Raw genomic sequence first — 12,452 nt, 5'->3', positions numbered from 1 at the left:
AGGGATGATGGGAGTGATACATTGTATGATAGGAGATTAGATTGTGAGCTCCTGGGGTCAGGGATGATGGGAGTGATACATTGTATGATAGGAGATTAGATTGTGAGCTCCTGGGGTCAGGGATGATGGGAGTGATACATTGTATATGATAGGAGATTAGATTGTGAGCTCCTGGGGTCAGGGATGATGGGAGTGATACATTGTATGATAGGAGATTAGATTGTGATCTCCTGGGGTCAGGGATGATGGGAGTGATACATTGTATGATAGGAGATTAGATTGTGATCTCCTGGGGTCAGGGATGATGGGAGTGATACATTGTATATGATAGGAGATTCGATTGTGAGCTCCTGGGGTCAGGGATGATGGGAGTGATACATTGTATGTGATAGGAGATTAGATTGTGAGCTCCTGGGGTCAGGGATGATGGGAGTGATACATTGTATGATAGGAGATTAGATTGTGACCTCCTGGGGTCAGGGATGATGGGAGTGATACATTGTATGATAGGAGATTAGATTGTGACCTCCTGGGGTCAGGGATGATGGGAGTGATACATTGTATGATAGGAGATTAGATTGTGAGCTCCTGGGGTCAGGGATGATAGGAGTGATACATTGTATGATAGGAGATTAGATTGTGATCTCCTGGGGTCAGGGATGATAGGAGTGATACATTGTATGTGATAGGAGATTAGATTGTGAGCTCCTGGGGTCAGGGATGATAGGAGTGATACATTGTATGATAGGAGATTAGATTGTGATCTCCTGGGGTCAGGGATGATGGGAGTGATACATTGTATGATAGGAGATTAGATTGTGATCTCCTGGGGTCAGGGATGATAGGAGTGATACATTGTATGATAGGAGATTAGATTGTGATCTCCTGGGGTCAGGGATGATGGGAGTGATACATTGTATGATAGGAGATTAGATTGTGAGCTCCTGGGGTCAGGGATGATAGGAGTGATACATTGTATGATAGGAGATTAGATTGTGATCTCCTGGGGTCAGGGATGATGGGAGTGATACATTGTATGATAGGAGATTAGATTGTGAGCTCCTGGGGTCAGGGATGATGGGAGTGATACATTGTATGTGATAGGAGATTAGATTGTGAGCTCCTGGGGTCAGGGATGATGGGAGTGATACATTGGATGTGATAGGGGATTAGATTGTGATCTCTTGGGGTCAGGGATGATGGGAGTGATACATTGTATGATAGGAGATTAGATTGTGAGCTCCTGGGGTCAGGGATGATGGGAGTGATACATTGGATGTGATAGGGGATTAGATTGTGATCTCCTGAGGTCAGGGATGATGGGAGTGATACATTGTATGTGATAGGAGATTAGATTGTGATCTCCTGGGGTGAGGGATGATGGGAGTGATACATTGTATGATAGGAGATTAGATTGTGAGCTCCTGGGGTCAGGGATGATGGGGGTGATACATTGTATGATAGGAGATTAGATTGTGAGCTCCTGGGGTCAGGGATGATGGGGGTGATGGTGGGTGCAGCACATAATCAGACCCCCCTCCCCCAGGAATGTTATCGGAGATGAAGCAATAAACACTTTCTCATCTGGAAAAGTCTCCAGATCACAAAGAAACTTCCCGACACTTTTCCTGTAAGAAGAAGGAAAGAGAACGAGAAAGACGGCGAATAAAAGGCAGGAAGTGCGGCCCCGGCCATAAACCATGAAGAGGCGCGGTCAGTTCCCACCATACAAGACTCCTTCATGATCTGGGGGTGATAGGTGGGACCCAAATCTATGACCTCAACCTCAGGTCCTATAGATGCCCCCATCAGTACCAGACACAATACCCCATCACAAGGATAGTCACAGTGCCCCCCATCAGTACCAGACACAATACCCCCATAACAAGGATAGTCACAGTGCCCCCCATCAGTACCAGACACAATACCCCTATAACAAGGATAGTCACAGTGCCCCCGTCAGTACCAGACACAATACCCCATAACAAGGATAGTCACAGTGCCCCCCGTCAGTACCAGACACAATACCCCCATAACAAGGATAGTCACAGTGCCCCCCATCAGTACCAGACACAATACCCCATAACAAGGATAGTCACAGTGCCCCCGTCAGTACCAGACACAATACCCCCATAACAAGGATAGTCACAGTGCCCCCATCAGTACCAGACACAATACCCCATAACAAGGATAGTCACAGTGCCCCCCATCAGTACCAGACACAATACCCCATAACAAGGATAGTCACAGTGCCCCCCGTCAGTACCAGACACCATACCCCATAACAAGGATAGTCACAGTGCCCCCGTCAGTACCAGACACAATACCCCCATAACAAGGATAGTCACAGTGCCCCCCATCAGTACCAGACACAATACCCCCATAACAAGGATAGTCACAGTGCCCCCATCATTACCAGACACCATACCCCATAACAAGGATAGTCACAGTGCCCCCCGTCAGTTCCAGACACAGTACCCCATAACAAGGATAGTCACAGTGCCCCCGTCAGTACCAAACACAATACCCCATAACAAGGATAGTCACAGTGCCCCAGTCAGTACCAGACACAATACCCCATAACAAGGATAGTCACAGTGCCCCCCGTCAGTACCAGATACAATACCCCATAACAAGGATAGTCACAATGTCCCCCGTCAGTACCAGATACAATACCCCAATAACAAGGATAGTCACAGTGCCCCCCATCAGTACCAGACACAATACCCCCATAACAAGGATAGTCACAGTGCCCCCGTCAGTACCAGACACAATACCCCCATAACAAGGATAGTCACAGTGCCCCCATCAGTACCAGACACAATACCCCATAACAAGGATAGTCACAGTGCCCCCCATCAGTACCAGACACAATACCCCCATAACAAGGATAGTCACAGTGCCCCCGTCAGTACCAGACACAATACCCCCATAACAAGGATAGTCACAGTGCCCCCCATCAGTACCAGACACAATACCCCCATAACAAGGATAGTCACAGTGCCCCCATCATTACCAGACACCATACCCCATAACAAGGATAGTCACAGTGCCCCCCGTCAGTTCCAGACACAGTACCCCATAACAAGGATAGTCACAGTGCCCCCGTCAGTACCAAACACAATACCCCATAACAAGGATAGTCACAGTGCCCCAGTCAGTACCAGACACAATACCCCATAACAAGGATAGTCACAGTGCCCCCCGTCAGTACCAGATACAATACCCCATAACAAGGATAGTCACAATGTCCCCCGTCAGTACCAGATACAATACCCCAATAACAAGGATAGTCACAGTGCCCCCCATCAGTACCAGACACAATACCCCCATAACAAGGATAGTCACAGTGCCCCCATCAGTACCAGACACAATACCCCATAACAAGGATAGTCACAGTGCCCCCTATCAGTACCAGACACAATACCCCATAACAAGGATAGTCACAGTGCCCCCGTCAGTACCAGACACCATACCCTATAACAAGGATAGTCACAGTGCCCCCCATAAGTACCAGACACAATACCCCCAATAACAAGGATAGTCACAGTGCCCCCAATCAGTACCAGACACAATACCCCCAATAACAAGGATAGTCACAGTGCCCCCCATAAGTACCAGACACAATACCCCCCAATAACAAGGATAGTCACAGTGCCCCCATCAGTACCAGACACAGTACCCCATAACAAGGATAGTCACAGTGGCCCCCATCAGTACCAGACACAATACCCCATAACAAGGATAGTCACAGTGCCCCCTATCAGTACCAGACACAATACCCCTATAACAAGGATAGTCACAGTGCCCCCGTCAGTACCAGACACAATACCCCCATAACAAGGATAGTCACAGTGCCCCCCATCAGTACCAGACACAATACCCCCATAACAAGGATAGTCACAGTGTCCCCTATCAGTCCCAGACACAATACCCCATCACAAGGATAGTCACAGTGCCCCCCGTCAGTACCAGACACAATACCCCATAACAAGGATAGTCACAGTGCCCCCCGTCAGTACCAGACACAATACCCCATAACAAGGATAGTCACAGTGCCCCCCATCAGTACCAGACACAATACCCCCATAACAAGGATAGCCACAGTGCCCCCCATCAGTACCAGACACAATACCCCATAACAAGGATAGTCACAGTGCCCCCATCAGTACCAGACACAATACCCCATAACAAGGATAGTCACAGTGCCCCCCATCAGTACCAGACACCATACCCCATAACAAGGATAGTCACAGTGCCCCCTATCAGTACCAGACACAATACCCCATAACAAGGATAGTCACAGTGCCCCAGTCAGTACCAGACACAATACCCCCATAACAAGGATAGTCACAGTGCCCCCCGTCAGTACCAGACACCATACCCCATAACAAGGATAGTCACAGTGCCCCCCATCAGTACCAGACACAATACCCCCATAACAAGGATAGTCACAGTGCCCCCATCAGTACCAGACACACTACCCCATAACAAGGATAGTCACAGTGCCCCCATCAGTACCAGACACCATACCCCATAACAAGGATAGTCACAGTGCTCCCCGTCAGTACCAGACACAATACCCCATAACAAGGATAGTCACAGTGCCCCCCATCAGTACCAGACACAATACCCCATAACAAGGATAGTCACAGTGCCCCCATCAGTACCAGACACAATACCCTATAACAAGGATAGTCACAGTGCCCCCCATCAGTACCAGACACAATACCCCATAACAAGGATAGTCACAGTGCCCCCATCAGTACCAGACACCATACCCCATAACAAGGATAGTCACAGTGCCCCCCGTCAGTACCAGACACAATACCCCATAACAAGGATAGTCACAGTGCCCCCCGTCAGTACCAGACACAATACCCCATAACAAGGATAGTCACAGTGCCCCCCATCAGTACCAGACACAATACCCCCATAACAAGGATAGTCACAGTGCCCCCCGTCAGTACCAGACACAATACCCCATAACAAGGATAGTCACAGTGCCCCCATCAGTACCAGACACAATACCCCATAACAAGGATAGTCACAGTGCCCCCCATCAGTACCAGATACAATACCCCCATAACAAGGATAGTCACAGTGCCCCCTATCAGTACCAGATACAATACCCCCATAACAAGGATAATCATAGTGCCCCCATCAGTACCAGACACAATACCTCATAACAAGGATAGTCACAGTGCCCCCCATCAGTACCAGACACAATACCCCATAACAAGGATAGTCACAGTGCCCCCGTCAGTACCAGACACAATACCCCCATAACAAGGATAGTCACAGTGCCCCCGTCAGTACCAGACACAATACCCCCATAACAAGGATAGTCACAGTGCCCCCGTCAGTACCAGACACAATACCCCCATAACAAGGATAGTCACAGTGCCCCCGTCAGTACCAGACACAATACCCCCATAACAAGGATAGTCACAGTGCCCCCCATCAGTACCAGACACAATACCCCCATAACAAGGATAGTCACAGTGCCCCCCATCAGTACCAGACACAATACCCCCATAACAAGGATAGTCACAGTGCCCCCCATCAGTACCAGACACAATACCCCATAACAAGGATAGTCACAGTGCCCCCGTCAGTACCAGACACAATACCCCCATAACAAGGATAGTCACAGTGCCCCCGTCAGTACCAGACACAATACCCCCATAACAAGGATAGTCACAGTGCCCCCGTCAGTACCAGACACAATACCCCCATAACAAGGATAGTCACAGTGCCCCCGTCAGTACCAGACACAATACCCCCATAACAAGGATAGTCACAGTGCCCCCCATCAGTACCAGACACAATACCCCCATAACAAGGATAGTCACAGTGCCCCCCATCAGTACCAGACACAATACCCCATAACAAGGATAGTCACAGTGCCCCCCATCAGTACCAGACACAATACCCCATAACAAGGATAGTCACAGTGCCCCCCGTCAGTACCAGACACCATACCCTATAACAAGGATAGTCACAGTGCCCCCCGTCAGTACCAGACACCATACCCTATAATAAGGATAGTCACAGTGCCCCCCGTCAGTACCAGACACAATACCCCCATAACAAGGATAGTCACAGTGCCCCCCATCAGTACCAGACACAATACCCCCATAACAAGGATAGTCACAGTGCCCCCATCAGTACCAGACACAATACCCCATAACAAGGATAGTCACAGTGCCCCCGTCAGTACCAGACACAATACCCCATAACAAGGATAGTCACAGTGCTGGGTCCTGACTCTTACAGGTGGGATGGTAATAACGCAGCGTCACCTCTGGGTGGGGCTGATGAGTGACACCTTGTATCCCCGCCCCCTCATTGGAGGAGGAGGGGGTGGGGCATGATACTATTAAACAAGGATTTGTTTCCGTATTTGCTATAAATCAGTAAATATTTGTGAGTCTAAGAGTAAATATAATATCCAGAGACGTGTAACATAACGCAGCGCGCACACCGCGCCAAAATGTACAGAGTACTAGAACAACGTGATCATCTCATACTGACTACTGTATCTAAGCCTTTATCTGTGATACTCTCTGATATCCTGCTCTATCTAAGCCTTTACATGTGTGATATTGTCTGATGAGCCACTGTATCTAAGCCTCTGTACGTGTGATACTGACTGATGAACAGCTGTATCTAAGCCTTTATTATGTGTAGTACTGTCTAATAAAATGCTGTATCTAACCTATCATGTGTGACACTCTCTACTGAGCTGATGAATCTAAGCCTAACATGAGTGATACTGTGTGATTATCCATTGTATCTGAGCCTCTATTAGGAGTGATACTGTCTGATTAGCCTCTGTATCTAAGCCTCTATTAGGAGTGATACTGTGTGATTATCCTCTGTATCTAAGCCTCTATTAGGAGTGATACTGTCTGATTAGCCTCTGTATCTAAGCCTCTATTAGGAGTGATACTGTGTGATTATCCTCTGTATCTAAGCCTCTATTAGGAGTGATACTGTCTGATTAGCCTCTGTATCTAAGCCTCTATTAGGAGTGATACTGTCTGATTAGCCTCTGTATCTAAGCCTCTATTAGGAGTGATACTGTCTGATTAGCCTCTGTATCTAAGCCTCTATTGGGAGTGATACTGTCTGATTAGCCTCTGTATCTAAGCCTCTATTAGGAGTGATACTGTGTGATTAGCCTCTGTATCTAAGCCTCTATTAGGAGTGATACTGTGTGATTAGCCTCTGTATCCAAGCCTCTATTAGGAGTGATACTGTGTGATTAACCTCTGTATCTAAGCCTCTATTAGGAGTGATACTGTGTGATTAGCCTCTGTATCTAAGCCTCTATTAGGAGTGATACTGTGTGATTAGCCTCTGTATCTAAGCCTCTATTAGGACTGTTGTATCTAAGTCCATCACTTGTATTACCACTCGTCCTGTGTATACGGAGCTGGTCACTCAGGAATGTGATACGTGTCTGAATACATTTGCGCTGCCCCAGAAGGAGCCGAGATGATCAGGTGACGTGCGACTCTTTGCATGGCGGTTTGCTTAGCAAATAGGTAAAGACAAAGTCAACAGCAAAAAGGAGGAAATCACCAAATAGAGTAATAAACAACGTACATATCACTCCAACCATATACACTGCTACATATCCCATCCATAGGGGGCAGTATTATAGTACTTATATTCCTGTATATAGGAGCAGTATTATAGTAGTTATATTCTTGTATATAGGAGCAGTATTATAGTAGTTATATTCTTGTATATAGGAGCAGTATTATAGTAGTTATATTCTTGTATATAGGAGCAGTATTATAGTAGTTATATTCTTGTATATAGGAGCAGTATTATAGTAGTTATATTCTTGTATATAGGAGCGGTATTATAGTACTTATATTCCTGTATATAGGAGCAGTATTATAGTAGTTATATTCTTGTATATAGGAGCAGTATTATAGTAGTTATATTCGTGTATATAGGAGGCTGTATTATAGTAGTTATATTCGTGTATATAGGAGGCTGTATTATAGTAGTTATATTCTTGTATATAGGGGGCAGTATTATAGTACTTATATTCCTGTATATAGGAGCAGTATTATAGTAGTTATATTCTTGTATATAGGAGCAGTATTATAGTAGTTATATTCTTGTATATAGGGGCGGTATTATAGTAGTTATATTCTTGTATATAGGAGGCAGTATTATAGTAGTTATATTCTTGTATATAGGAGGCAGTATTATAGTAGTTATATTCTTGTATATAGGAGCAGTATTATAGTAGTTATATTCTTGTATATAGGAGCAGTATTATAGTAGTTATATTCTTGTATATAGGAGCAGTATTATAGTAGTTATATTCTTGTATATAGGAGCAGTATTATAGTAGATATATTCTTGTATATAGGAGCAGTATTATAGTAGTTATATTCTTGTATATAGGAGCAGTATTATAGTAGTTATATTCTTGTATATAGGAGCAGTATTATAGTAGTTATATTCTTGTATATAGGAGCAGTATTATAGTAGTTATATTCTTGTATATAGGAGCAGTATTATAGTAGTTATATTCTCGTATATAGGAGGCAGTATTATAGTAGTTATATTCTTGTATATAGGAGCAGTATAATAGTAGTTATATTCTTGTATATAGGAGACAGTATTATAGTACTTATATTCTTGTATATAGGAGGCAGTATTATAGTAGTTATATTCTTGTATATAGGAGGCTGTATTATAGTAGTTATATTCTTGTATATAGGAGCAGTATTATAGCAGTTATATTCTTGTATATAGGAGCAGTATTATAGTACTTATATTCTTGTATATAGGAGCAGTATTATAGCAGTTATATTCTTGTATATAGGAGCAGTATTGTAGTACTTATATTCTTGTATATAGGAGCAGTATTATAGTAGTTATATTCCTGTATATAGGAGCAGTATTATAGTAGTTATATTCTTGTATATAGGAGCAGTATTATAGTAGTTATATTCTTGTATATAGGAGCAGTATTATAGTAGTTATATTCTTGTATATAGGAGCAGTATTATAGTAGTTATATTCTTGTATATAGGAGCAGTATTATAGTAGTTATATTCTTGTATATAGGAGCAGTATTATAGTAGTTATGTTCTTGTATATAGGAGCAGTATTATAGTAGTTATATTCTTGTATATAGGAGCAGTATTATAGTAGTTATATTCTTGTATATAGGAGCAGTATTATAGTAGTTATATTCTTGTATATAGGAGCAGTATTATAGTAGTCATATTCTTGTATATAGGAGCAGTATTATAGTAGTTATATTCTTGTATATAGGAGGCAGTATTATATTAGTTATATTCTTGTATATAGGAGCAGTATTATAGTAGATATATTCTTGTATATAGGAGGCAGTATTATAGTAGTTATATTCTTGTATATAGGAGCAGTATTATAGTAGATATATTCTTGTATATAGGAGGCAGTATTATAGTAGTTATATTCTTGTATATAGGAGGCAGTATTATAGTAGTTATATTCTTGTATATAGGAGCAGTATTATAGTAGTTATATTCTTGTATATAGGAGCAGTATTATATTAGTTATATTCTTGTATATAGGAGCAGTATTATAGTAGTCATATTCTTGTATATAGGAGCAGTATTATAGTAGTTATATTCTTGTATATAGGAGCAGTATTATAGTAGTTATATTCTTGTATATAGAAGCAGTATTATAGTAGTTATATTCTCGTATATAGGAGTAGTATTATAGTAGTTATATTCTTGTATATAGGAGGCAGTATTATATTAGTTATATTCTTGTATATAGGAGCAGTATTATAGTAGTTATATTCTCGTATATTGGAGCAGTATTACAGTAGTTATATTCTTGTATATAGGAGCAGTATTATAGTAGTTATATTCTCGTATATTGGAGCAGTATTACAGTAGTTATATTCTTGTATATAGGAGCAGTATTATAGTAGTTATATTCTTGTATATAGGAGCAGTATTATAGTAGTTATATTCTTGTATATAGGAGCAGTATTATAGTAGTTATATTCTTGTATATAGGAGCAGTATTATAGTAGTTATATTCTTGTATATAGGAGCAGAATTATAGTAGTTATATTCTTGTATATAGGGGGCAGTATTATAGTAGTTATATTCTTGTATATAGGGGCAGTATTATAGTAGTTATATTCTTGTATATAGGAGCAGTATTATAGTAGTTATATTCTTGTATATAGGGGCAGTAGTATAGTAGTTATATTCTTGTATATAGGAGCAGTATTATAGTAGTTATATTCTTGTATATAGGAGGCAGTATTATAGTAGTTATATTCTTGTATATAGGAGCAGTATTATAGTAGATATATTCTTGTATATAGGAGCAGTATTATAGTAGATATATTCTTGTATATAGGAGCAGTATTATAGTAGATATATTCTTGTATATATGAGCAGTATTATAGTAGTTATATTCCTGTATATAGGAGCAGTATTATAGTAGTTATATTCTTGTATATAGGAGCAGTATTATAGTAGTTATATTCTTGTATATAGGAGGCAGTATTATAGTAGTTATATTCTTGTATATAGGAGCAGTATTATAGTAGTTATATTCTTGTATATAGGAGGCAGTATTATAGTAGTTATATTCTTGTATATAAGAGCAGTATTATAGTAGTTATATTCTTGTGTATAGGAGGCAGTATTATAGTAGTTATATTCTTGTATATAGGAGCAGTATTATAGTAGTTATATTCTTGTATATAGGAGGCAGTATTATAGTAGTTATATTCTTGTATATAAGAGCAGTATTATAGTAGTTATATTCTTGTGTATAGGAGGCAGTATTATAGTAGTTATATTCTTGTATATAGGAGCAGTATTATAGTAGTTATATTCTTGTATATAGGAGCAGTATTATAGTAGTTATATTCTTGTATATAGGAACAGTATTATAGTAGTTATATTCTTGTATATAGGAGCAGTATTATAGTAGTTATATTCTTGTATATAGGAGCAGTATTATAGTAGTTATATTCTTGTATATAGGAGCAGTATTATAGTAGTTATATTCTTGTATATAGGAGCAGTATTATAGTAGTTATATTCTTGTATATAGGAGCAGTATTATAGTAGTTATATTCTTGTATATAGGGGGCAGTATTATAGTAGTTATATTCTTGTATATAGGAGCAGTATTATAGTAGTTATATTCTTGTATATAGGGGCAGTATTATAGTATATACACGTCCTGATACACCTGCACCCCCTCTCCTCCAGTATTATCCGTATAGGGAGACAATGACTAGAAAGGCAGGTATATACCATCCAGCGGCCCCTCTCAGGACAGTGTGGGGCTCATCTGCTGAGCTGTATTCGTGCTGGATATATGATGCGGAGCCCATGTGTCGGCCCAGGGTGTGAGGCTCGTCCAACAGGTGCGCACATCATTGTGTATACATCCTCCCCTGTTTACATGATAGACGGTGTATATATATATATATATATAGGATACAATGGCTGAGATCCTGCTCTGTGTAAACACCCAGGGGGGCTGGGGGCCGGGCGATGAGAGACGCAGTGTCATGGGGATTATTTACTGATCAACATTGTAACCCCCAATACAGAGAAGAAATGAGAAAAACAAACATGACCGACCAGGAAAGGGTTAACTATAGTGATTCCCATCCATGATCCCAATGACGAGAGCGACAGTGATAGTGGGATATAGAAGAGGAAGTATACAGCCTCAGAGCTGAACTCTGATGTATGTACACAGTAACCTCACCAGCAGAATAGTGAGTACAGCTCTGGGGTATAATACAGGATATAACTCAGGATCAGTACAGGATAAGTAATGTAATGTATGTACACAGTGACCTCACCAGCAGAATAGTGAGTACAGCTCTGGAGTATAATACAGGATATAACTCAGGATCAGTACAGGATAAGTAATGTAATGTATGTACACAGTGACCTCACCAGCAGAATAGTGAGTACAGCTCTGGAGTATAATACAGGATATAACTCAGGATCAGTACAGGATAAGTAATGTATGTATGTACACAGTGACCTCACCAGCAGAATAGTGAGTACATCTCTGGAGTATAATACAGGATATAACTCAGGATCAGTACAGGATAAGTAATGTAATGTATGTACACAGTGATCTCACCAGCAGAATAGTGAGTACAGCTCTGGAGTATAATACAGGATATAACTCAGGATCAGTACAGGATAAGTAATGTAATGTATGTACACAGTGATCTCACCAGCAGAATAGTGAGTACAGCTCTGGGGTATAATACAGGATATAACTCAGGATCAGTACAGGATAAGTAATGTAATGTATGTACACAGTGACCTCACCAGCAGAATAGTGAGTGCAGCTCTGGGGTATAATACAGGATATAACTCTGTACATTACATTACTTATCCTGTACTGATCCTCAGTGACCTCAC

At 41.3% G+C, this 12,452-nt stretch overlaps 1 protein-coding gene across 1 annotated transcript in view; it reads right to left on the bottom strand.

The window, feature by feature from the left end:
- Window positions 1-1,551: 1,551 nt before the first annotated feature.
- The window catches only part of LOC130332182 (AT-rich interactive domain-containing protein 3A-like), a 186,552-nt gene continuing 175,651 nt past the window's right edge, over window positions 1,552-12,452 (bottom strand). Inside the window, exon 4 of the mRNA XM_056553736.1 lies at window positions 1,552-1,628. Within this exon, the coding sequence (XP_056409711.1) occupies window positions 1,552-1,628 (77 nt within the window). The remainder of the gene's footprint in view (window positions 1,629-12,452) is intronic.

This window comes from Hyla sarda, unplaced genomic scaffold (assembly GCF_029499605.1).
Source record: "Hyla sarda isolate aHylSar1 unplaced genomic scaffold, aHylSar1.hap1 scaffold_371, whole genome shotgun sequence".
Lineage (NCBI taxonomy): Eukaryota > Metazoa > Chordata > Amphibia > Anura > Hylidae > Hyla > Hyla sarda.
This window is presented reverse-complemented; position numbering and strand designations above follow the sequence as displayed.